The sequence below is a fragment of the Eleutherodactylus coqui genome, chromosome 6 (genome assembly GCF_035609145.1).
Source record: "Eleutherodactylus coqui strain aEleCoq1 chromosome 6, aEleCoq1.hap1, whole genome shotgun sequence".
In the NCBI taxonomy this organism is placed as follows: Eukaryota; Metazoa; Chordata; class Amphibia; order Anura; family Eleutherodactylidae; genus Eleutherodactylus; species Eleutherodactylus coqui.
The window spans coordinates 194,223,332-194,250,638 of NC_089842.1; the positions used below are offsets into that span (position 1 = coordinate 194,223,332).

At 41.9% G+C, this 27,307-nt stretch overlaps 1 protein-coding gene across 2 annotated transcripts in view; it reads right to left on the reverse strand.

The window, feature by feature from the left end:
* The window catches only part of NPAS3 (neuronal PAS domain protein 3), a 459,032-nt gene that overhangs the window by 75,929 nt on the left and 355,796 nt on the right, over window positions 1–27,307 (reverse strand). For both annotated transcript variants that reach the window (XM_066608554.1, XM_066608553.1), the window contains exons 5-6: window positions 24,538–24,627; window positions 2,129–2,303 (exon numbers count right to left, since the gene is read on the reverse strand). In XM_066608554.1, the coding sequence (XP_066464651.1) occupies window positions 2,129–2,303; window positions 24,538–24,627 (265 nt within the window). The remainder of the gene's footprint in view (window positions 1–2,128; window positions 2,304–24,537; window positions 24,628–27,307) is intronic.

Consider the following 27,307-nt stretch of genomic DNA (forward strand, 5'->3'; position numbering starts at 1 on the left):
ATTTTGCAACTACACATATTGTATCAATATAATGTGTTGTTGTTTTACCAAATTATTAACAGACATGCCCCTATATCCATGGCGATATACGATAATAGAGTGGCATACAAACAGCCAAGCTGCATACAAAGGAGCTCAGATTATAGTGTGTGTACAGAAATCCCATAAGGAACGCAGAAATGGTCACATCCTTCCAACAATAGTGTCTCAATACTGTTTGCATAAGCATTCAGCTTCTGGAAAACATTTCAGGTCTCTCGGATATTGTAGCAGTTTCTGGAAAGTCATTTTACCCCATCAAAAAAACAAAACCCAAACCATTGTGAATTATAGTACTGAAGATTTGTATTCAGTTCAATTAGATATGCTGACAACAATACTATACATTCTGAATTAGTCCCATGACTAGCAAAGAGCATGTAAGCAAGAGTTGGGTGTTTTTCTTTTTGGCTGAAAGAAGGATATCTTCACTTGTGAAAAAAAAAAGAGCTAAACAAACACGGGCTCAGAGGCCCCTCTCAATTCCAAAATACTGTCCCTTTTGTGCTGAAATACATAGTGAACAACAAAAATAAAAAGAAAAAAAAGGTTTTCAGCATTCCTCGAGAGACTGATCCAAAGAGAATAAGCAGGAGGCAAAAAAACCCTAGCATTGAAAAGGAAAAAAACACAGAAAACCACAAACGTGGAACTTCAATTAATTTAAAGCTTCAATCAGTAAAGGATAAATCCGTCACAGATCTAATTACTAAGGCTCTCGGAAGGCCAGGGACAAGACGCCAATCTCGTGGCTGTTTGAACAGCGTGATGAACTGGGGAACGATGGATATCAAGTCATTTTGTTTAATTTATAAATGGATTTTCCCCTAATGCTTGAATTATCGTCAAAGCACAATGAACGAGAGGGGGAGCACAGGGCTTTGGTTGCTCCCCCCTTCCTTTACCATTTTCTGGGATGGAAGCAATGAGCTCTAAGCTTATTTAGAGTATTTCACAGAGATGTCTGAGTATTATCTTACAAAATTCTGTTGGCCAAGTAAAGACTTCGACTGATGCTGTCAAATTCAGTTTGCTCACTATAAAAACTAATAACATGAGACCCTGTGGTGGCATTGGCCCAAATGCCCCCTTTATGGACTACCGTTATGAACTATTGTACAAGGTACTTTTTTATCAGTATTTCCATGCCTTTTATGTTAAAGGGGTTGTCCAGGATTAGAAAAGCATGGCTGCTTTCTTCCGAAAACAGCAGCACAGCTGTCCATAAGCTATAACAGTTATTGCAGCTGAGCTACATTGAAGTGAATAGGGCTGAGATGCAATACCACACACAATCTGTGGACAAGAGTGGAGCTGTTTTTAGAAGAAAGCAACCATGCTTTTCTAATTCTGGACAACCCCTTTAAAGTAACACACTAGGAAAAAATCATTCACCTGTTATGCCAAGTGGAGGGCGTAAGAGGCTTGTACATGACATAGGGATTCAGAGAATACCCCTGTTCCATGCTTTGCCCTCTTAAGGCCTATTTACATGCAAAGATAGTCTTTTAAACGACTGAAAGATTGAAAGATTTTGCGATCTTTTTGCGTAAAGTCTTAATGGCCATTAATGGTCAATAACACTTCATTTGCATGTAAAAGGGCCTCCAGGAGCTATTTGCAGACCCTAGCCTATGATTAATCACATGCATAGCTGTGCGCACAGCTGCATTGTTCTGCTTGCGGCTCCTGGCAGAAAACAATGTTATCTCTCGACTCCTGCGGAGATAACATACTTTATCTCTCACTAGCTGAGCGATGGATTTTAGGTTCACCTTAAAATCGTAGTTCAAACGAAAAGTGCATGATGCCCACGTTTACATGTAATGATTATCGCTCATTTTTGTTCGATTGAACGAATTTTGAGCGATAATCGTTATGTGTAAATGAACCTTCAGGCTCTGCACTAGGCATAACATATCAGTTTTGGCTGGAGTGTTGCTTTAATGACTTCTCTTTGTAACAAATCACAGAATGAATCTACAACAGAGCTGAAAATTATCAGTAGCGATCAAATGATTTGTGATATATAAAGATGAAAATGCATATAACTTGTCTCATGTTTGTCATTGTTAGTCACCCGGCTTACCCGGTTCTGGGGTCTCAGACTGTGAGGATGACGAAGCTGAGCTGGCTCCATCATCATTGGCACTCTGTGAGAGAAGTCCACGTCCTGGGGGAAGTTTCATGCCAAGTTGCTCTGCCATCTCCACATGGTCCCCTGGATGAACATAGTCAAACATGCTGCTTCCTGTCAGCTCCACCTGCAAAGGACAAAAAAGAACTTTTAAGAATTCACCAAAACTTGACTCAATGCTCTAGTAAAATTAGCCATCCATGAGCTCTACCGTAAGGCACCCTGCAGTTATTTCACTCATATGAGGTGGGTGTAGCACATAAAGGCAGCTGCAATACAACCTAAAATTGAGATCTTATGTATAATATACTTATTTTATAAATACTGTTTTAAGGGGGTGTTCCCACCTGAGCTTCTCATTCCCGAGATGGGAAAAAACTGCTACGGTTAACGGCCACCCGGCTGGCGCTTACGGAAAGACCCCGAGCACTTCAATGAGGGCTACGGAAATAACGCTTGGCTAAACAACAGGTGATCGGTGTAGAGTATTGGGTTTCTCCATCTCAGAAATGAAAAGCCAAGATATGAACACCCCTTTCAGCCTTAAACGATCGGTTGTATATGGCCAACACATGTATGACATAACAGAATTGAGAACATAAGTCGCACCTTGACTTAGAAGACAACATAAACTGCGTTAAAGCGCCGACAATCCTGAGCCCCATGAGATACAAACTTCAGGTGTGACTACAATCTCTGCACTTCATATAGCTACTCCCTTGTCTGAGAATATCCGTTGTCCAGTAGTTCCATGGAATAGGCCTATGTAGATTAGACAGGGTGTTTCACTTGAAGCACAAACCCTTATTTCGGCTCATTTGGGTAGTCTAGTGTTTATCAATGACTCATGTCCTGTTTACCTCCACAGGTGTATTGTTCATCAGGCAGCAGCTCGCGCTGACGTACAGTTTACATTTACGGAGAAGGTGCGACACATTTATCAAAACTGTCTGACAGTAGGACTGTCCTTGTTGTGGGTTTAGAAGTGCTTGGAGGTCATCGGTGACCACTTTTGACATATTCTGCAATGACTCTGAGTCCACCAAGATACAGTAGGTGCCAATATTCACTCTTCTGAGATATCATTGTCCCAAACACAAATACCGTGAAATTACTGCAATATTTACATAATAAAAATCTGAGTCAAGAATTGTCAATATGATAGAACACACAGGGTTAACCTCACCAAAACTTCTGTGATTTACTTGAACTTTCATTCTTAGGGTAAAGTAGATACAAATAAGGAAGATGGAACAATACATCTACAGTGCCACCTATTGGATGGCAGCATTCCTGCAAATCAATGTCAGACCCTTTAAACAAGTCTTTATAACAATGATTGGGAATTGACCAAAAGCCAGAAAACCATACATAGACAGCCGTTTTGGGGGTTTTGCCCCTCATCAGTGTATAGATGAATCCTGACTTGGCTAGTGAGAAGCTTATGATGTGGGTCGGGAAGGGTATCATCTCTCTTTAGAGAGAACACCTAGAAGGTGAGTGAGGAGACTTATAAGGCCATGCAAGCTCCTCTGGGAAATATATGCAAATAAGGAAGACAAAACAATACCTCTGCAGCGCCACTTATTGGATGGCAGCATTCCTGCAAATCAATCTCAGACCCTTTAAACAAGTCTTTATAACAATAATTGGAAATTGACCAAAAGCCAGAATCCATGCACAGACAGCTGTTTCGGGGGGGGGGGGGGGGGGGTTGCCCCTCATCAGTGTGCAGTAGGTTTCTGGCTTGGCTAGTGAGAGGCCTGTGACTTGAGTCAGAAGGGGTATCATCTGTGTTTTTACATTGATACTAGAGGGTTAATTATAGTAATAGTAAGAAATATTTGCTGTGTTAAGAATGTATGACGGTTCTCTCCCTACTCCACTATCCTCTTATTCGGTCTGTATGTTTCTTCACTTGGCTCGTAGTTATTAATTTACAGAATCAACGCTGGGAACAGCTTTTGTGATCTCATATTAAATTTCCCCCTGAATCCGCCCCGTGGCAAAAATTACTCACATCGTTAAAAAATATTTAATTAGGCTGCAGTTTATAGCAGGCTCACTAGGGAGATGCCAGAATTAATGTGATTTGCATGAATTCCAGGGCCCTTTTTTCCTGGCGGAGAGGAGTTGGGAATTTGTTTTTTTATCGAGGTCGCTGACACAGACAAGGACGGAGGCTTCTGAAATGCGCAGAAACACCAGAGAATGAATCCCACTGCAACCAGGGCTTAAACAACAGATTACGGGCCTCATCCCACCTGACTCTCATCTTCACCTTTATATATTGCTTTGTTTAATGCTGCACGCTGGTTCTATGCCTAAAAAAAAGTCTTGTGGGGATATTTAACCTGAAGCGCTATATTTAAAATCCGCCACAATGAGAGCGGCATAAAAGATTACCCACAACAATGACCTTGCTCCGCTACAATGTTCAATGATTCTTCTCTGCTTCTATCTTCAATCATGGCTACAGTCTTTTTTATAAAAAATATGGTCAAGCTTTTCTCCTATTGATTCCAGCTATTACTTGCAATATTTAGGCAAGGAGCAGATTTCTAGCCAGTTCTCCATCTATACAGTATGAAAATATTGGCCCAAATGACAGGCGCTCGGTTTGTAGACGGGCAACGGCTGCTTCTTTACAGCGCCAATCCCAACCTGTAGACAACGTTCGATTCCTATTTTCAGGCAGATCTTTTTCTACACCTATGAGATACACTAAGGTGGCTTTTTTTGTGTGTCCAGACTGTAATAATTCCTCTTCGACAGATAATAATAAAGAATGAAATACGCGGACAAAAGGCAAACAGGAAACACAATCAAAATTTGTTCTTTTATGTCTTTAAACAGACAATTAATGGCAAAGGAGAAATCGCAGCGAGCACGTGATCAACGTACATGGCGTTGATTGGTAAAGGAGAGAAGAGTTGCTTAGCAACCAGTAATGGAATAATTGAAGGAATATTCCTTCATCTGCTAGACAGGTTTGGAAATTGATAGATTAAAACACTAGCAATGTATAAACATGCATACATATGTATCACAATCTATTAGTATTATACAGAGAAAGCTTCCACGCGGTATAGTTTTTGGAGGAAGGTTTGCAGTTTTACTCTCCCGGTAAAATTTATGAGTCAATGTATACTTCGCCATTGATTGTAAGTTAATGTATAACAGGGGTTTTCTTTCTCTGGATACATAAGATATATCTAGTGTTTAAAGTAAATGAAGCCTGGAAGGAAGGGGGGGGGGGGGGAGACAAAGAGATCATACAATGGAATAAACAACAATATATAGCTTTAACTCAAAAATATAAGAAAAAGGATAAGAAACCAGAATAGATGTAAACTTGTGAAAAATGATTATGGAAGACGTCTTCAAGGTTACGGAGTTCTAAAATGTTATCTTGTAGATCTTCCACTTCAGTGGGTACTTTCTTTAACAAGAGCCAGTATCTCCTCCTCCTTACCGGAGGTGTCAGGAGAAAAATGCTGGAATGCAACCAAAAGGAAACATAGATATTTCAGAAGTGCAGTTTCATTAGAAATCTCTTGTTGAGAGATGATTTATACCTGAGAGGGATGGAATTTGGAACTCGGACAAAGGCATCACGGGATGTCAGAAGACGGCGGTAGTCATCCTTCACTTGGGATGGACAGTGACATATGAGAGGACCTGACTATGACAAGGGGATTTAAAGCTCACTGACAGTCACCTCCCACCCCTTCTTTCAAATTAAACTCTATATTGCTAGAAACACAAAAGTACGTGTCGCTGACATTGGATTATTACGAAGGGGTGACACGTTCTGGTGTGTTATAAGTAGAAAGTAAAAAAAAACTGCAGAAGGTGACAAGTGGTCAAAAATAAGTGGAACAAGGTGAATAGTGGGTGTTTATATGTGGTCAGTGCATATACTAGATGAGGACTCAGTTGTAATAGATGTATCCCATATGGACATAGATATTACAGATTTTCTCCATGCACGCATATAATGTGCATAGATGGAGACCACGTGGATTAATCCAGCTACACCAGCCGAGCAGGGGTTAAACTGCTTCAGGATACTCAGAGGCTTGCCTCTGTAGGCTGCATCTATTGACTCTCTTCTCGCAGACGTTTAGTAATCCGCGCTGACTGTTTGTCTTAATATTGCTCTCCGTTTTGCAGTACAGGGGAATTATGCAGTTGAGATGTCTGTATATTAAAAAAGGATTTAATTAAATCTGGTGCCTTGAACACCCCCCAGCACACGCAGATTCAGGCTATAATGACAAATTTACTTCCTATTTATTACCATGCACAGGGGACCTGCTAGCTGCCTCCTCCCGCTACTAACTTTCCAAAATTCACATTCTCTGCATATTACCATAATATTCATTATCCCAACAAGGCATAAAATGTGACTTCCCACGAGTGCAATACCTAATTCCTCAAAAAGAGACAAAGATAGCAACATAATCATTGAATTACAACTTTTTACATCTGTTCATTTTGTCGGAATATAAATTCTGTTGTTCTGCAGGAAACTGGGAGAGATTGGAAGGTCCCATATAACAGTAACAGCACTTTGTGCAAACTCCTTGTAAGCACAGTTTAATGCATTGTTTTATTAGCAGCCGTTATCTCTATTGTTGGATTGATACAGTATTTATTTAGAAGAACGCCATGCTCTATTCTATCTGACTGCATTAGGAGTCAAAGGCAGACTTATTATTTATTAGTTTATGTCTTCTGCATTGGAATGGAAAACAAAAACACCCTTTTAATGTGCAATTTTCTAAGTGTTTAGAAGAATTCACATGGTTATTGAAACCTCCAGTATAAAGTAAGGAAAGTACAAATCCAGCTGCAAACTGAATGGAGAAAGGTGGGTGCGCATGTGACTGCTTGATCAGCCGTTTTCATAACTTCCACAGACTTCCATGAAGATGGCCTCTCTGTTCAGTTTGGGCTTTCTATCTGCCCCTTCATTTCAACAATCAGTAGGATCTCAGCACCTGGACCCCCACCTATTACTAAGACATGTCAAAATCTTTTTGAAGGTTTAGGGCTCGTTAACATCTGCGTTAGGGCTTTTTGTCTCTCTTTTCCATTTTTGGAGCAGAAAAATGGAATTAAAACAGAATTAAATGTTTCCATTTTATTCCCAATTGATTTTAATGGGTATAAAAAAAAACGGAACAGAGAATGGAAAGCCCTCACGCAGGTATGAACGAGCCCTTAGTTATGCTTTAATAAGGCACTGAATGCTGCTGTCAAAGAAGTTACATAATTTAGTAAAACAGTGAGCTGAGGCAATTGTAACTCTTTTGAAGCCCCCTGAACAGGAGTTGTCATTTTGTGGGTGCAAAAACATAGTTTCTATTTTATCAGGGTGTTTAATATATGCGATGATCAAACCTAAAAAAAAACAAGAAGGAACTACAGAGATATCAATTCTCCAATACAGCTTTATTATTAGAAGTTACTTCCTTTACAAGCAGAAGCGTCCTGACGAGATTCCTTGTCGGCTGTAGGCCCAAGCAGTTTAAAGAAAATGAAACAACTCTGTCAGCTGGTTCACGGGGAAAATACAAATTTCTGGAAACAAATTGTTCTCCTTTTTTTTCCTCCTAAGGATTCAACAGCTCTAGAATTTCATTACAATGTATTATCACACCGGCAAAAAACCAAGAAGCCTTAACATAAACATAGCTGAACATTCGGTAAGTAGTGATACATTAATGTGTATGGTGCACGGCTGCATATGTAAAAGTATATGTGCAGACATAAATCTACGGTAAAATGCTTCATACATATGGCAATTCTAGTGTATGTGTGTTACGATAGATGATATATGTGTGTACAGAGCTGTCTCTGGCTGGCAGTCTAACTGTTTGTTTTCACATGCTGAGCTGGGTATAATATTCTCGGCTTGAATCTTTATTACCCATCTGGCACAGCCCGTGCCTAGTATCATTCACTCCATTTACACAAACAAATATCAGGGCTGAGTATTCGCTGCAGCGGGGCTGCCACACCTTCCAGACGTCCGGCGTGGTCAAAGGGATAGTTCAGGGCGTCATAAATTCTGTATTCATGTATAGATCTTTGAAAATGTCCCTTTAATTTGGAGATTTACAATGCTACAGAAAATGATGGTGGTCTATAAATCAATATTAATTACAAGAGCATTGCTGTGGCAATAAAGTGAGCAAATCAGATACCAAACAGAAAATAAAGCTTTTAAGAGGTTAAAGGGTAGAAAATATTTACAAAGCAATATTAAGTTAGGTCGATATTAAGCATACCTGATGAGACATCATAGGCTGATCTGTACAGCAAATGTCTAATGTGGAAACATGGTACACTATAGGTGATTATTGGCTATGGCAAGAATCATGGTGAATAAGAAAATCAGTCTGAATAATTAACCTATAATGGGTAGCTGACTAAAGAGATTAGTTTAAGGAACACAGTTGGGCACCTTGAACACTATGGCAGGTACCCACAAAGGGTAAACAAATAGACAAAAGGGGTCATGCAAAGCCATTTAGGCAAGCTTGTCCTTGAAGGGGTGTTCACAAGATTGGCTTCTATCGTCTGTCCATAGGATAGATGATATGAGGAACATACACGTTCTATCGTCTCCTAATTTTTTTTCTCGGTGATAGGAGCAGATTGAAACATAGGACACATTTAAGAAGACGCGGGCATTCTTCGGGGATAAGTTAGAAAGACGTCAGCATCGTCCAGTGCAAAGAACCCATGTGACAGCGGCTGAAGCGTTTTCAGTACCGTACATGGTGATGTTACTTTTCCAAGAACAGTGTGTAATAATCCATTTTCTTCACTTGCGTGGAATAACAACGATCGACATTCATTGTCAATTGATTGGGACATGTGGTGAAGGTGTCATAGACTTGAAAAATGTGTGTTTTTGTGGCTGCAGTAGTTCAAAGATGGGCGAATATCGTAGGAGAACAAACCAAAGAAGCCTTGGTTACACACTACCCAGTTCGTCGAGCACGTTGTTATGGAGGACTGTCGATTGACTGTGGATGAGATTGCTTGCAAAGTCAGCATTTCCGTAGGATCTGTGTATACCACCCTGTATGAAGACCTGAAGATGTGGAAAGTTTCTTCCAGGTGGGTGCTGCAAATGTTGACTGACGATCAGAAGGCTACACGCGTGTCCTTCATTCCATCCATTGTCACAATAGATGAGACATGGATGTCACTTGCATCTAGTAAAAGTATGATTGGTGGAGGTGTCACCACAGTGATCCTCACCGATCTGAAGAACCGGAGTCCTGCATCCCCCTCTTCTCCTCATTGTGGGGTCTCTACACCATCCGCTGTAGCGTGGAGATTAAATGAAGTAGTGGCTGAGCATGTGTGATGCGGCTCCATTCATTTTAATGGGGCTGATTGAAATAGTAACACAGTATGTAATGTTGAAAAAAAAGACATAAGTCCATCCAGTTAAGGCTATCATCCTCTAGCAATTTCTATTGAGAGAAAGGCAAAAAAACCCATGAGGTAGAAGCCAATTTTCCTCATTTTAGGGGAAAAAAAATTCTCTTCCAACTTCAAATTTGTCAGTCACAATAAATCCCTGCTGAGTACAAACGCTTGGCTATCTCTGCAGTCCCAATGAAGATGTGGAGCAGCACTGCACATGGCTGACTGCCGCTCCATTCAAGCTCCTTATCACTTTTGAGGGGTGCAGTCAATCCATAGTGAGGAGGAGGGGAGCATGATCCAGTTTTAGCAGTGACACCCCCACCAATCCAACGTTTACCACCTATCTTTGGCCACATGACTAAGACTGCAATGCTTAAAGGGGTTGTCCCGCGGCAGCAAGTGGGTCTATACACTTCTGTATGGCCATATTAATGCACTTTGTAATGTACATTGTGCATTAATTATGAGCCATACAGAAGTTATAAAAAGTTTTATACTTACCTGCTCCGTTGCTAGCGTCCTCGTTCCCATGGAGCCGACTAATTTTCGCCCTCCGATGGCCAAATTAGCCGCGCTTGCGCAGTCCGGGTCTTCTGCAGTCTTCTATGGGGCCGCTCGTGCAGAATGCTGGCTCCGTGTAGCTCCGCCCCGTCACGTGCCGATTCCAGCCAATCAGGAGGCTGGAATCGGCAATGGACCGCACAGAAGCCCTGCGGTCCACGGAGACAGAGGATCCCGGCGGCCATCTTCAGCAGGTGAGTATGAAGACGCCGGACCGCCGGAATTCAGGTAAGCGCTGTGCGGGTTGTTTTTTTAACCCCTGCATCGGGGTTGTCTCGCGCCGAACGGGGGGGGGGGGGGGTTAAAAAAAAACAAAAAAACCCGTTTCGGCGCGGGACAACCCCTTTAAATCGCAACTAGTGAAACTGAATGTGTTGCAACACACAATTTAACACAACCACTGTATGACAGTTGCCAAAGATGAAAGGGGAGTAAGCCTGATTTCACACCTGTGTTAGGGTCAGTTTAGGGTTTCTGTCTCTCTGCTCCATTTTGGGGGAGAAACTTAAATAAAACAAAAAAAACAGAACTGTTTTTTCCCCACTGACTTTAATGGGGATTTCAAAAAAGCGGAGAGCAAGCCAGAAAGGCTTCTGTTTACTTCAATTTTATCAGATTTCAGCTTTTTTTAATGGAAAAATAACACTGTAGTCTGCGCTATTCCTCCATCCAAAAGCACACATTACTAACGGAATGGAAGCAAACTGAAGTCTTTCCGCTTCTTTGAAACCCCATTGAAATCAATGGGGAAGAAAATGGATCAGTTTTATCCATTTTATTTCAGATTCTGCCCTCCAAAAACGGGGCAGAGAGATGGAGACCCGGAACTTACCCTAACGCAGGTGTGAAAGCAGCCCAAGCCCTTACCATAGGTGACGAGAGGTGACAGAAGGTGTGACCAGATTATATAAGGAGGAGGAATGCCTATTCAGGAGTAAGCAATGGTAGAGGGTGCAGGGTGGTGACAGGAAGGGCACAAGCAATGATAGAAGGTGGAGGAATGGTGACAGAAGGTAAGGGAGCATAGCGATGGAGAGGTGGGAGGAAAGATGCTGCATTTGCCATTGAATGAGTGCAGCTGAGCTTTTCATTTCAGTGTGAGCCCTGCGGTCTGTTTAGAGCAGGTCGATACACTTGTCTGAGGCAGAGAATGGATTAGCACATCATTCATGGAGCAGGCGGGAGGCGCTGCTCAGGGCGACAGGGACCAAAAAACTAAATTACAGAATGTGGAAGGGCACAGGGCATAAGGGGCAGATCACATGGGAGGACTGTGGACCAAAGCTAAAAAAGCCGTTAACAGTCTGAGAATGTTCAATACGTACAGTCCTACTTATGCAACCCCAACCCCACCCCCACTCCATTGTCTCTATCCTAGCACTAATTTAGTGAGAGGAAATAGCTCACTCCAAACACTCAAGACATCATTACACAATCTAGCATTAAGACCTGGCCTGATTGGCCACAGTGTCATACAACACAACTACATGACCACAACCAGGAACATATCATTGCTTGGCAAGCAGTGATGCCCAATAAATACATCCCTCTGGCATATGTAACGATTAATGGGATTACAGATTAGAATGAGCTCGGATGATTCAATTGCTTACTTGTATCTTTAGTTTCAGATGTTTATAAATGGCTAAATATCCCAGTTACAAAAACAAACAATGTCCGTAGCTTTGCTTCATAGCTAGAAAAGAACTATGGTCGGTATTGTACATTATAAGATAGTGCGCTAAAGTATAGTACTGAAAAAAGAAACTGATCGAAATGTTTCAATATTTAATAAAAGTCCATAGAATTCATACATTGTGGCCATTTTTTAACTAGTATCCGGCTTATCGCTACATTTAATTTGCCTTTGACTTTTTTTTACATTTAAGGGGAAGTAAACTAGTTTTTCAGTGAGGACTGTGTCATATACCAGCAGACCAAGCCTGTCTCACGTACCAACAGACCAAGTCTGTGTTACATACTAGCAGACCAAGCTTGCCTCACGTACCAACAGACCAAACTTGTCTGACGTACCAACAGACCAAGCCTGTGTTACATACCAGCAGACCAAGCCTGTGTCACATACCAGCACATCAAGCCTGAGTTACATGCCAGCAGACCAAGCCTGAGTTACATACCAGCAGACCAAGCCTGTCTCACGTACCAACAGACCAAGCTTGTCTGACGTACCAACAGACCAAGCCTGTGTTACATACCAGCAGACCAAGCCTGTGTCACATACCAGCAGACCAAGCCTTTAGGCTTTGATATCATAGGCCCATTACACCACATCCAGTTACATGACAGTCTAAATCTCTTCTCATGAACATAATTCATTAGAAACCATTATAAAGTAAAACAAAATGACAGCATTTCCTATAAAAGAGAATAAAATGCACTCTAATGAATAGTCAATGGTACTTAACCGGTTAATACCATGAAATAAGGCAATATACAGTATTTGTCAGCACTGAGGAAAAATGCAGCTTCCTGTTGACATCTTTAATATTAGCCTCCCTAACTAACACCAATGATCAGCGGGTGTCACGGAGATGAAATATGAATTACTGCTACCAGCATGTGCTCATTTATCAACGGAGGATGAAGAAGAGGCGAGAGGGTGGGGGTTGGCAGGAATAACATTTAGGAATGGGGGAGGATAAGAAGCCTGTACCTCTTCCAAGACTTACAATGTGTTACAAAGCGGTTATTTTCCCACAGTAATAAAGGTTATTATCTGGTGTTAATGTTTCTATACTGAGAAATAAACCTCATGGTTGTAGTACAAACCCCTTCTCTAGTGATACAAAATTTCACTGCCAGGGAATGAATTGAAAAGGGAGTCTGGCATCCTCCTTTTTTTTTTTGCACATGTAATTAAATGTAATTTACTTTGCAACAATCATCATCTGAAGGGGTTAAGTCCCCCCCTGGCCGACAATTACCCCTCTATGGTCGGATTCATGCTTACAAATATACCTGTCTCCTCCCTTAAGCAATGGAAACATAGGAACCTTGAATCTGAAAGTCAGGCCCTGTGCCGAGTGATAAGATTCCCCAGGGATCACTGGCATTATCTCTCTTCAGCACTTGGACAGCTCCCAGCCATTGGCGGCCATGTGCCTGGCTCTTCTAGAGGGGAGGGGAGACTTGCAGCCCCTGAGAAATCAATTTCCTCGCCTGGTCCCCTATTTGCTTTTCAGAATGCCCTTGTCGGATGCGCAGTGAGACATCTGAACGTGGCTCGCTGATAATACAGCCAGTGAACTGTGTCCTGGGAATTCTACGCCCCTCTTCCTGGATCTTACAATTTCCTCTCTCCTGCCTCAAATCTCTGCTCATCGCTTCTTCTGCACTCGGGAAAGCTGCGCCATTGTATCAGCGTGTCTGTGGAGTTCTAGTAAGAAAGAAGACAAGAGAAATACTTTCCTACTAACGTTCAAAGGCTAGTGAGGAAATGGATACTCTCAATCAGTGCTCCATTTATTAAGGCTTAGTGGAACGCAAAACCTGCTGAGCATTTTGGGAATATTTTCAGTTGTATATTCGCAATAGATTTAATAATAACTAAATCACAGGTTAACCAGATATTAAGGAATAGAATTTATCCAGAGGCGTAGCTAAAGGCTCATGGGCCCGGGTGCAAAAGTTTATCTTGGGGCCCCCCAACTTCCCTTAACGCAGAGGCGTAACTTGAAGCTTCTGGGCCCCAATGCAAAACCTGTAATAGGGACCCCAATTATAATGCTTTATTCATAGTACTGGGCTCCCTATATGGAGAGGAGAGCCATTATGGGCCCCCGAAGTCTAAATGTAGCTCCCCAATATACAAAGGAAATTATATATATTTTTATAATCACCCGCTCCCATGGTGCAGTGCTGTTACCCGAATGAAGTAGATGCAAGGCACGAAATTCAACTCTTTTCAGAGTCCCATGTGCACGCTCCCTTGGCTATTTAATCACTTCAACTTTGCTTATAGCTTTCTGTTCATAAACGTCTTTTAAAGCTGATTCATCGGTGTTCAAAACTGTTGCATATATATAAATATATATATATACACACACATATAATATATACAAGACTTATATGGACAGAAAGCTCTACATGAAGATGGAGCAATTAAATAGCCAAGAGAGCGTGCACATGGGACTATGAACAGAGTTGGATTGTCATGCCGTGCACCTTCTTCATTCAATGGGCGGCATCAGCGCTGCATCGTAGGAGCAGGTAAGGATAAAAGTTACATCACCCAACTTCCTGTCACGTTGCAGTATCATAAATTAGTTTATGGTGCTGTGGGGACATGACAGGTTTCCTTTACTAGAGAGGAGTCCATAGTTCAAGACCCCTATATATTAGCCAAAACAGAGAATAGCTACAAGGCTCATCTGTCATTCTGGAAGATCTGGCATGGTTGTGCATTACATGGACTTCCTATTGATTCAGTTTTCCTGTGGTGATGCTGTGGGAAAATTAAACCCTACAGCTTACAGTCGACTGTTGAATCTTAGCAGCAAGACACCATTTAATCAGTTCAACCACTGGGACCCTGCTAAAAAATAGGGACTATCCAAAGCAGGAAAACCACTTTAATCAGCAATATGCAGTAAATGGTGACTTTACATGCAGAATACACAAACCTGTTATCATCAGTATAGCCATAATAATCTAGTGGAAGTGGCAATCACGGGTATTTATTCACACGCATCTATCCACCCCAACTGATCAGATTTACTGAATTCTATCATAACCTGACTTACTGAAAATTCACCAATCCAATCAATGATATCATTGCAATAGGGATGGATACAGTTCCCTTGTTCTCCGCATGTTGGCACAATGCCTCTACGTGGAATTGAAGAATTTGCATAGCTGTCACTAAAATGAATTATCAGAATGTCCATTGGATTAGGTGGGGAATCTACATCTATAAATTCTCAGGGACAAATCCTCATTCACCACTCACTGTCAGAGGAGTTTTTACAATCATCATTTTTTTTAAGCATACTGAACTTTTTGTATTAAATGAAAAACAAGGACTTTATAAAGCCTAAACTCGAGGGATTCCCCCTGAACGGTAAGAGAGGTTGTGCTAAGTTAAAAAATACCTGCACCTTCAGAGCACTTCTGCCGCATTGGCCTTTTTTGGCTCCTTCTGGCTGCTGAAGATGACCCCATATAGTGCTTATAGTGCTATATGGGGTCGTCGTCAGAGACGAAAACAGCCGACAGACCAGAAGTGCTCCGAAGGTGAAAGTATAGATACCCTTGAATATTGCTTCAGGCCAATAAGCAAAAGACTAACAATAATTAGCAGCTATTTAATCTCTATGCTCACATCCTGTCATCTGACTTATTCCCCAGGGTCACTTTTAGTTATTAGTTAACCCGTTCCATACTACAGTGATATTCTGTGCAGTGCAACTGATAAGAATATATTCTTGAAATTGCAAAGTCAGATATACAGAAGTCTTTGGCAGAGAAAGCTTTATACGTGGGTAAATGTAATATCAATATTTTTATGTATGTACAAAGAATAGCCTCCTGGCAGCTTGGGATCTGACTATGTCAGTCCCCTTAATATTCCAGATGTGTCAATTCCCTGAAAGTAGCAGGCTTTCTTTGGGCATATGCTCTCTTGGCACGGGAGGATCTGCCTGTGGCGGGGACCCAGGAGCTGGTTCTGTGCTGGCCCAGGGAAGGCAGCAATAGTTTAGCAGGCTCCCTGAGCACACACGCTCTACCATCTGTTCAACAAGGAAAACACACACGTCTCAATTACAGACAAATGCCAATGCACTGACAGGCAGGCGCGATTTGCATCTGGGCATGAAGCTAAAGCCCAGACTATGGGACTGCTTTATTATCTTTCCCACTATGAATCTGCTGGACGGCCCTCATAGCTCTTGCACTGACCACACAGACTAGCTAGTCATTTACTATAAAGCAATTGCATACTGTATATCTGCAGACGTCTGCATCGCCCTCAATGTAGCAGAGCTAGATTAGTCTATGCAACACAGTAGACTTTGTTATTTCATATAATGTCAGATTGTACGATGTTGCGTTTGGAAATGCTATTATATATATACCACCATACAGTTTCTTGGGACCCCATAAACCACAAGTTGAATAGAAAAAAAACGTGCAGTATACATTTTTTTGCAGTACATGGAAAAGTGCAGCAGTCTGATGCAGGCAAAACAAAAGTTATTATGAAGTATAGCAGCCCTGCGGAAATGTTCTTCTGGCATCCACTAGGGTCTATAGACACATGCAGCAGGTGCAAGGAGCATTTCCCGATGCATACATTGAATGTACACTGCGAACAGTATAAATAGAGCCTTATCTCTTGTTTTCTGCAGAAATGCAGGTAAATGCTAATTATTTAACAATATTAGATGTTATATGACTGATTACTTCAGAAGGGTTGTTGATTGAAGGATTATTTTGACTGCCAGATTGGAGGAGAGAATAATTTTCTTTTCCTTGGGCTGGCTTCACATGGGCGAGAAAATCACCCGAGATTTGTGCACTGCGAGACACACAAATGTGAGCCCTATTTATTTGAATGGATTCATACACATGAGCAATTTTTTCCTGCATGGCACCGCGATGCTATGAGGGAAACAAATTGCGGCATGTTCTATCTTGTGCGTTCTGTTGCACCATAGCGCCCACTGTTTATAATGGGGCTGGCGGCAGCATTGCCGGCCCCACTGAAAGCAATGGGAGAAACTCCGCGATCCTCTGTCACAGCTGCGGCTGAGGAGTCCTTCATCCCAAAAGTGATGCAAGGCCGTTTTCCCATGAAAACCCCTCGCATCCATGGGGATTTCACATGGATGGCGAGTGCAATATCGCATATCGTGCTCGCCCATGCAAAGCTAGCCCTAAAGTGAGAAAAATTGTCTAGGCCAATTTTTCTTGCCTTCCTCTGGATCAACATTGCAGGATAATAGGCTAAAGTGGATGGACCTATTTTCAGCCTTAAAGGGGTTGTCCCGCGGCAGCAAGTGGGTCTATACACTTCTGTATGGCCATAATAATGCACTTTGTAATGTACATTGTGCATTAATTATGAGCCATACAGAAGTTATAAAAAGTTTTTTACTTACCTGCTCCGTTGCTGGCGTCCTCGTCTCCATGGTGCCGACTAATTTTCGCCCTCCGATGGCCAAATTAGCCGCGCTTGCGCAGTCCGGGTCTTCTGCAATCTTCTATGGAGCCGCTCGTGCAGGATGCCGCCTCCGTGTAGCTCCGCCCCGTCACGTGCCGATTCCAGCCAATCAGGAGGCTGGAATCGGCAATGGACCGCACAGAAGAGCTGCGGTCCACGAAGACAGAGGATCCCGGCGGCCATCTTCAGCGGTAAGTATTGAAGTCACCGGAGCGCGGGGATTAAGGTAAGCGCTCCGGTAAGCTTCCTTTACCTCCCTGCATCGGGGTTGTCTCGCGCCGACCGGGGGGGGGGTTGAAAAAAAAAACAACCCGTTTCGGCGCGGGACAACCCCTTTAAATACTATGTTACTATAGTTATTCATGCATTAAACATTGTACAGTGTAAAAGTTTAAGCTGGTGTGGAAAAAATGCTACAAAGTAAGAATTTTTTTCAAAAATAGAAGGAGTCTGACTTCGAATTTATCCTGCTGCAGGACAACTACATCAAACATACAGCCAATATCATTAAGAACCATCTTCAGCAAAAATAAGACAAGGAGTCCTGGAAGCGATGGTATGGCCTCCACAGACTGCTGATCTCACATCATCCAGTCTGTCTGGCATTATATGAAGAGACAGAAGGATCTGAATGAACTACATCCACAGAAGACCTGTGGTTAGTTCTCCAAGATGTTAGAAAAGAACTCTCTGTCACGTTCCTTCAAAAATGGTGTGCAAGTGTACGTAGAAGAATTGATGCTGTTTTGAAGACAAAGGGCGGTCACATCAAATACTGATTTGATTTACATCTCTCTTTTGTCCATTCATTTTGCATTTTAATTGACCAATAAACAATTCACACTTCTATTTCTGAAAGGATTCTTACTTTGCAGTATTTTTCCACACCTGCCTACAACTTTTACACAGTACTGTATATTGCAAATCTCACAATTTTTTGTACTTGTCTATAAACCAGTTTTCGGTCACATATAACCACGTCTATACATATTATACAAAATACCATGTTTTTGCGACGTCAGCCAAGCATCAGCACCATCAGCCGTCAGCATATGCTTTTTGCCTATATACTGAACAGCAACAATCTTACTAGACATTATTGATTATATACTCTGTCCTTTTCATTCGGCTTGACTGTCTTTCTGAGGTGCAGTGCATCACTTAGCAGGACAACCATATTACCCATTCTTCAGACACTAATGGACTCCTTTATTACTGACCATCACACACTAATGGACTTTCACTACTATGCCGGTCTGCCTCAATGACCCAAGTTGATTCTATACAAATTTGGAGACCCTACAGAACAACATCACTTATAAACTACTCCGCGTTAAGTGTCTGTTCACCTTTGTACACCATTTAATACTTTCCATATAGAATAAGTCAACGAAAAAATGAAATGTTTGTAAATACATTGTATTATGTATCTAGTACTAATCCTGAATTACAGCGTGTATTATAGTACACAGCTGCACTGACAATTCTGTTGTCTTCAGAGCTGAAATCATATCTGTTACTTGTACAATGCCTATACAAATTATGCTCTGATGATCTGTATTCTGGGATGTGTAGTATTTATCTCATGTAGGAAGAACTGCCCCAATGTATTGCAGCAGCTCGCCTAAACTATTAGGGCTGTTGGTTCCAATGCTGACCAGTAAAATGATGAACACAGGATGTGACCAAAGCTAAAATCACATGCAAAAAGGTGGATTTATCAACTTAAAACAGGTAGGCGAGTCACAAAGATTGGCGCAAGCCTAAATTGCACAAAAGATTTGTGAATTTTTACAGTCCATGCCTGTTCACACCACTTTTTAGAAGGGGCGTGACTTGTTGTGAGGGCCCGTGGCCACAATTGTCTCCATATTTCTGTATAGTTTATGCCATATCCTGGTATAAATTATACATGAAATCTACTCCAGTTCTTAGCTAGCGTAGATTGCTGTCTAGGTGTACGGACAGCCCGAGATGTGTGTAATGTATGAAGAGGCATGCAATGTTGTTCCAGACTAAAAAAAATTATCTAGGAGCCATTGGCTCCTTACTTGAAAAATTTTGGGCACCTAATTAAGAAAATATATTTCTAGAAAATATTATAACTTACTATGGGAAGTGCCCTGCATTCCACCCGCCATACAGTTACACTCAGCCCTGCTTCCCACATGGCATATGAAGCATCCATCCAGCACTGTGCCACTAGTTTATATATCAAAAAGCCACACTGCATAACTACATCCAGCGGTGTACAGTGCTAACCTATGTTGATCAGCTCTCTCTGGGACTCAGTGTTGGGGGAGTGGGGAGTTGGTCTTCAGGACGGTGATCCCTGTCTTTATACTGCCCCACTCAGGCCAAACTTTTCTTATCTTCCGTCATGCAGCTCAGGACCCACACAATAGATAAGTAGACTGAGCCTCTACTAGCCTCCTGTCACACTTAGTGGACACTGGCAATGTCCTTCCTTCCTTGCCATTGTCCACCTATACCGGAAGAAAAGACTTAACAGTAGATAGGAAGTGGGCACTAGCCCAGAAGCTAAAGCGAAAGAAAGGTGGAGGGGCAAACAAAACATTCCATCACATGGATTCTTTTTTTCGAACTCCTGTTCCTCTCTCCAGCAGGTGGCAGTAGGTTTTCCTGTATATGTTGAGCGGAGTTAACAGTTGTGCCAACTGTGCAGTATGTGGTCACAACGGGCAACTAGGATGTAAATTGTAGTAGCCATTTACAAATTTTATGGCACATTGGTGACCAAAATGGTTGCCATCTGGAGTCCTGCATTTGGGATTATATTAAGATCAGCCTATGAAATGCTGGTCTTAATAAATTGCCCCTCCAATGTATTTTATATGGACTTTGACCAAAACCTTAAATCACATGCAGTGTAATAAAATCTGACCAGTTTTAGCATCAGGGTAAAACAAAACGACAAAATGCAAAGTGGTGCAAATGTAGACTTATCCTTTAAATTTCACCTACTGAAGCTAACAATGAGAAGTATGACAGTGAAGAAGGTTCACCCTAAGTAGAGAAGAAACCTCTAAAGTAATGCTGTGTAAATAGCTATGTTGTTGGCATCTGTTCACCATCACATTGCAGAGATATAACCACCTCACCATCATATTGATGCGTCATAACCTGCTCACTATCACACTGCAGGCCTATAAACGATGACATTGCTCATCTGTAAGCCCTTTCATGGGCTATTAAAAATGTTCTCAACAAAGATTATGCTTTTTAATACTAGTTAAATAAAAGTATTCCATAATACACTGAAATAACCTACAACAAATAAAGAGTATTTTTTTTTGGTTTATTGGCTGCTTATTTTTGAGGATCAATTCAGCCCTGATATAACAATACAAAAGTGTACAATTTGCACAACACAGCCGTCATAGAAAAATGAGTTTTTATCCATTCTGTGAAAGTCTTATCAGTTGGGATGGTTCAGAACACGCTTTGCCCTTTAAGAAACGAGTTGTACTGACCAGCAACGACTCTGCAGAATAATAATATAACATATATAGGTGCATTACTTTATATGACTGTTTATTACCTGCTCAAATTGTTGCGGCTTACGAAGAAGATCATTATTACTCTAGATTACTATGCATACAGAGCATGTTTCAGAAAGTGGCAGACTATTCCACGCAATCTAATTGAAGACTGGCCTTATATTTCCTCAGAGCAATACTGTAGAGCACTCCATAGTGTGTCAATGCATTAGAGTTAATGGAAAAACACCAAATGGCAATTATGTAAAATGACAATACAAGCAGGCAAAAGGGACTGAAATATCTTCCAAATATTTGACTGCATTCTGTATGCTAGCTCCTCCGTGAAGTGCCATTGCAGAGAAGCAGGTGGGACTGATGTGGAACCCATTTTCTTATTTAAGAGATATTAAAATGCATCACAGATATTTCTCTACCCGGACTTATTTAATGGGATAGGTGAGCAGACAGCAGTGACAGTGTCAGATCCCTCAGCGCACAGCTTTACTAGGAACAGCCGATAATAGGACACCAGAGACAACCGCCAAATACTTTGCTGCCCTCTCCCAGGTCACACCAGGCAAAGAGCAAAAACCCACTGAGGCGAGGCAAGCGGTACGTTAAATATGGGGTAGAGCCCATAGCACCACCTCTTAACTGCTCATACGATGTGATGATAACAAAGACACAGTACTGATGAACAGAGAGTAAAACAAAGGGTGGGCTTAGATATGTACAACTGCCTGTCACTATGTAGATGATCAAAATACACTCATTTAGTGTACATCTTGGTCTACCAACCTAAGATCATATTGGATATATGTAAATAGGAAATGAAAACTAAAATGCTCGGTCTACGTGACCATGCCTTCCGTGCATCTGCCCTGTTATTTGGTGCTGGGTGCTGATGAGTGCCTACTTTTTGTTACTGCAGATGGTCCCTAAAGTGTCATCTCAGCATATAATCTGCCTTTTTTCACAACTCTATTACAACATCTCCTGTGGTGTATCGACTGATTGGCCAACAGGGAGGTGTTTCCCCTAGCCAACCAATCAGCCATAATGAAAGTGTATTTAATCCAGGCCCGCCTCTACCTGGGCGCCGGTTATTGTCCTGCCTGAGGTGCTCAGTGAGACAGCGGACTCCTGTCAGCTAAGTCCCCGATGGATATTTATTCTGTGTGGGGCGTATTCACTTCTACCTTATACTGTGATATATATATGCCCTCCATCTAGGAATAAACTAGACCCCCTTGGTTCTTGACATGTATGCCCCTATTGGAAGGGTCTGCCACACCAAAGTTGTTTAGGGATAGCGTTCCCATTTCCGTATTTCTGCTACCATGTTTTGCCCCACTTTGTGTTCCCCGCATTTAGGTGATATAATGTATGTCTATATTGGTCCAATGAGAATGTTATGTACATGCAAGTCTGCGTTGGTGATATCTGCGAGGGGTGCCATACGTACACCCTGCATGAATGTAAAAGAAACTGTGTGGAAACATAGGAGTATAAGGCCGCCAGCACACGGCCGGGTAGGATTCTGCATGCAGGATCCCAGAGTGGATTCCAACCCTGTGTACCTGTCCGCGGTCTTCATAATCTGTGCTGCGGATGACCTGACCGGCGTACATGCGCAGTACAGATTATGCCGTGCCGTTGCTAGGGGATGACGCGGATCTCACAAACTTTCTGCAATGATGCGGAAGGGCCGTGGATTGGACAGCTTCCATTGCCTTCAATTGAAGCCGCACGGAATCTGGTTCAAAATAGAGCTTGTTGCGATTTTTCCATGGTGAGCGGAAAATCGCAATTGATTTCCGCTCGTGGCCAGGAAAGACTGATTTTCCATAGTATGCTTTGGGTAGTAATTGCTGCGGAATCCAGAGGCGGACGCCCACTCCGGATTCTGCAATGCAAATGCGCCCGTGTGCAGCCAGCCTTACACTGGGGTACATTTGTCTGGCTTTTGGACTGAAGAAAAAGCGCAGCATACAGCACTATTTCTTCTGGGATTTTAAGCCGGATTTGTGACGGAACCTCCGTCCGGAGGCTCCAATGCAGATGTGTAACCGACCTAAGCCAGTTATGCTTAACCAGTGTCTAATTTGTTGTTATAATGTTGTAACGCCTGTATAGCTTCACTGGTACTCTGCCATGGTTGTATGATGGTAGATCAATATAATAGCTGATTATTGCAGTGTAATACATAGCAATACCAAAGGAGTACTACTGTGCAGCATACTGATGCAGACAATAAGCAGCTAGTCCTACTGAGATGTAGGGTCACCCTGCTGCATGGCACTACAATGTAGGATCATGTAGTGCTACTTTTGCCAATTTTGTAAGGACAGTAGATGGTATGCAGGTTGGTAGCTTAATGTAACATTTTGTCCCGAGGTTTAAGTTTTTACGTTTCCTTGACAATAAAATAGCAGTAATTGAATTGTGCTATTCTTATTTTCTGACCCATAGTTCACAACATGAATATTCATCTTAAGGTTTTCCATGGAAAAAGGTTAGAAGACTACTACAAACATTATGGTATTACTGCCTTAGTACTTAATGAACTGATAAGTTGAAGTCTCATGAATATTAATTCAACCCACAAAATGTATACCTCTACTTGGCGTTGGTGACAGATACATAGTTGCAGATTTAGGTAAGTGAATATAGTAGTGACTATTGAATGTTTATCAACTGCTAAAAACGTCCAAAATATGTTGACAAGCGAGAATTTCTCATTTTAATATACCTGGTAAGGCTGGTCTCACACGACCAGATTTGAATTGCGGTATTCCGCACACATCAAAAAAATAGCACATTACCATGTCCACTCAATTGAGCGGATAGCGGTTGCAATTTCGGCAAGGGAAATTAAAATCGCAGCATGTTCTATTTTTATGCAGATTTTCTCATCGCCTAGCAACGGTGCAGGAAATACAATTTTTTTTTTTAAATCTCTACTGCGCAAGACCAACGACGAGCATCCACGGTCATCCGCAGTAAAGAAATTACAGTCTGGCTACACACGACCGGGTCGGATTGCGCATGCGGGAGCCCGCAGCGGAATCTGTCTCTGTCTGTGGCCGGCGACCCTGTGTACTTGCCGTCTTCTGTATTGTGGATGATCGCGGCCGCTCGCTGTCGTTCATGCACAGTACAGGTTTTTTTTTTCATCTTCATTTTTCCTTCGCCGTCGCTAGGCAATTATGCGAGTATCCATGACCTTTATGCAATGTTAATTGCGGATGGGCCGTGGGTCAGAAGGCTTCCATTGACTTGAATGGAAACCATCTGTGCGGTTTTCGCAGAAAAATAGAACATGCTGCAATTTGAAATGCGCTTGCATAAATCGCAATAGCTATCCGCTCATGAGAGCGGATATGCAAATGTTCTATTCTTTCAATGTGGCGGAATGTTGCGGATGGTATGCGTGGGTGACAATCGCGGATTCTGCAATTCAAATCCAGTAGTACTAGCTGTACGCAGGGTCGCTGTCAGAGCTAGATTCCGCTGCGGGCTCCCACATGCGGAATCCAACCCGTCTCTGTGAGACCGGCCTAACTGTAAGGTCTCTTTACGTACTTTGTGAAAATAATTGCATATGACAGATAAGTTGTGATGTTCCAAGTATGAAGAGACAGATGAGGGACACTCACCTGAGACAAGCCAAGGTAGATGGACACAGTCTCCGAAATGTACAAAAATTTTCCTTCCTGGTTTAGTGCAAATACAAATCCGTCCAGAGACTGCGGGGAAAAGAACAAGAGACAGTCACAAACGGAGAGGCAGGGAGGAGAATAGGTAGGAAAACAGGTAGGAGACAGCCAAAGAGAGGAAAAGGAAGGGGAAGTGTGGTACACAGAGGGAATGTACATTATACAAAAAGGGAGACAGTCACAATGCACACAGTCACTGGAAAAGTAAAGACAGTAATACACAGAGACAAATGCATAAAACCCGGAAAAATGGGATATAAAACAGTTCTGCACATAATCAGAAGAGGGAGCACAAGCAGAAAGAACGCACAAAAATGCTGCACGTATTTGCGCTTAGATCTAACCAGTTTCTGATGCAGGACTCCAGGAGAAAGATTAATGCATTAAAAAGCATTAAAAGGGCATGTGTTCCTTTTTGAATAATTAAAAAAGACATTGGTAAATCTGATTACCATTTAAGTTTCTATAGGCGCTGCTTCTCAGCTTTGCTAGTCTTGAACAGTTAAAGGAGATGTCCCGAGGCAGCAAGTGGGTCTATACACTTCTGTATGGCCATAATAATGCACTTTGTAATGTACATTGTGCATTAATTATGAGCCATACAGAAGTTATAAAAAGTTTTATACTTACCTGCTCCGTTGCTGGCGTCCTCGTCTCCATGGTGCCGACTAATTTTCGCCCTCCGATGGCCAAATTAGCCGCGCTTGCGCAGTCCGGGTCTTCTCCTCTTCTCTATGGGGCTCCGTGTAGCTCCGCCCCATCACGTGCCGATTCCAGCCAATCAGGAGGCTGGAATCGGCAATGGACCGCACAGAAGCCCTGCGGTCCATGAAGACAGAGGATCCCGGCGGCCATCTTCAGCAGGTGAGTATGAAGACGCCGGACCGCCGGGATTCAGGTAAGCGCTGTGCGGGTGGTTTTTTTAACCCCTGCATCGGGGTTGTCTCGCGCCGAACGGGGGGGGGGTTTAAAAAAAAAAAAAACCGTTTCGGCGCGGGACATCTCCTTTAATCTGTTTGGTTAAAGTTGCCCTCCAGTCCAAAACTAAAATTTGACTACAAAATGCAAATGTACCGTATAATCAACATAACTGGTGTTCTCTGTGGTGTCCAATTGTTTGTGCTGTCTCAGACTTCTCCATACACTGGAGAAAGCTTAAGATATGCTCCCCTCTACTGCCCTCGGATGGAAGAGGCACCATGTATCTGACTATACATTTGCAATGTATAGTCAAATCTTAGTTTTGGACTGGTGGATCACTTTAAGCAGCTATATATGGGTCTTCTTCCAAACTGAGCCATAAGTAGGCAAAATTGTCATTCAGATGTCTAAAAAGGCTAAAGGAAACCACCCATAGGAGCCCTAATTTAGGCCAATTGGGTTGCCACCCATCTTTATCAGATTCAGAGATAACTAAGAAATATTAAACTATAAAACAACATTTTAAGCCGAAATAAAATTATCAACAGAGGAAATATATATTGATTGTTTTTTTTACAAATGCTATTTAATGTTACATTTAAGCCAGACACCAAAACACCTCTTTGGATCAGACATACAACAGGATGGATATACACAATAGTAATAACTTGGAGATGTTATATATGATATATGATGTAACTCAAAAAAGGGGAAAAGGGAAATCTCACCCTATAATATTATTATGGGAAAACTCTTGATCGCCCTGACAAGGGCAGCCCCATGTCTTAAACCTGGGATTACCTAGACTATCACTAGATAATGAGGGGATAAATATTGACTGATGTAATCAATAACAATGACATCATCCATTAGCAGATAATAAGAAATAAACACTGGTAACTTATATGAGGCTGGAATGGTATTCAAAAGGTGTAGACCAGACAAGAATTCCGCCATGAAGGAAAAACCAGACGCCACCTGAGAGGAGGGGCCAGAATTTATATACTAAAATGAAGACTGATAGGCTGACTGGGGAAACAACCTCACTGACAACCAATCAAATCTCACAGCAGCAGATAAGTGTTTACACATCGGTGCTGAATGCAGAACGATAGGGTACATGCACCAATGCAGCAGTCACATGGCCCGGGCTGACATCGTGACGTCAATCAAGACTCGCTGTGTTGTGGCTGTCACACCATTACTTTTTATATGAGAATAGTTTGTACATCTCTGGCTGGGTGCACATGGCTATATTTGCAGTCTGTGTGCTATGCATTTTGACATATAGCCCTATCATATCCATTGTAATGCACATAAATGTTTTTTCACCCAAAGCCATGGTCTGCTTGGAGAAATTAAAGGCATGTCCTTCCTATTCCTGTCCATTTCACGGGCGAGAAGTAGAACATGCAATGCCCCAGAAAATGCACTGTCTGTATATATCAGACAGCAGACGGAAGGGTGCAACTCACAGTTATGGCAATGTACACCTAGCCCAAATTTATTATTTTTAAATTACCCTTTGTCGTCATTGGGGCTAATTCTATCACCAAACATAGCAATAATACAAATAATACAACTTTAGTGCATTAGCCTGCAGAGCCTCAAGATATACTAACAGAACATCAAAAGATGATTCAGTCAAAGGCAGTATTATATATATATATATATATATATATATATATATATATATATATATATACACACACACACACACACACACACACACATACATATACATATATACACACACACACATATACACATAAATACATACATATATATA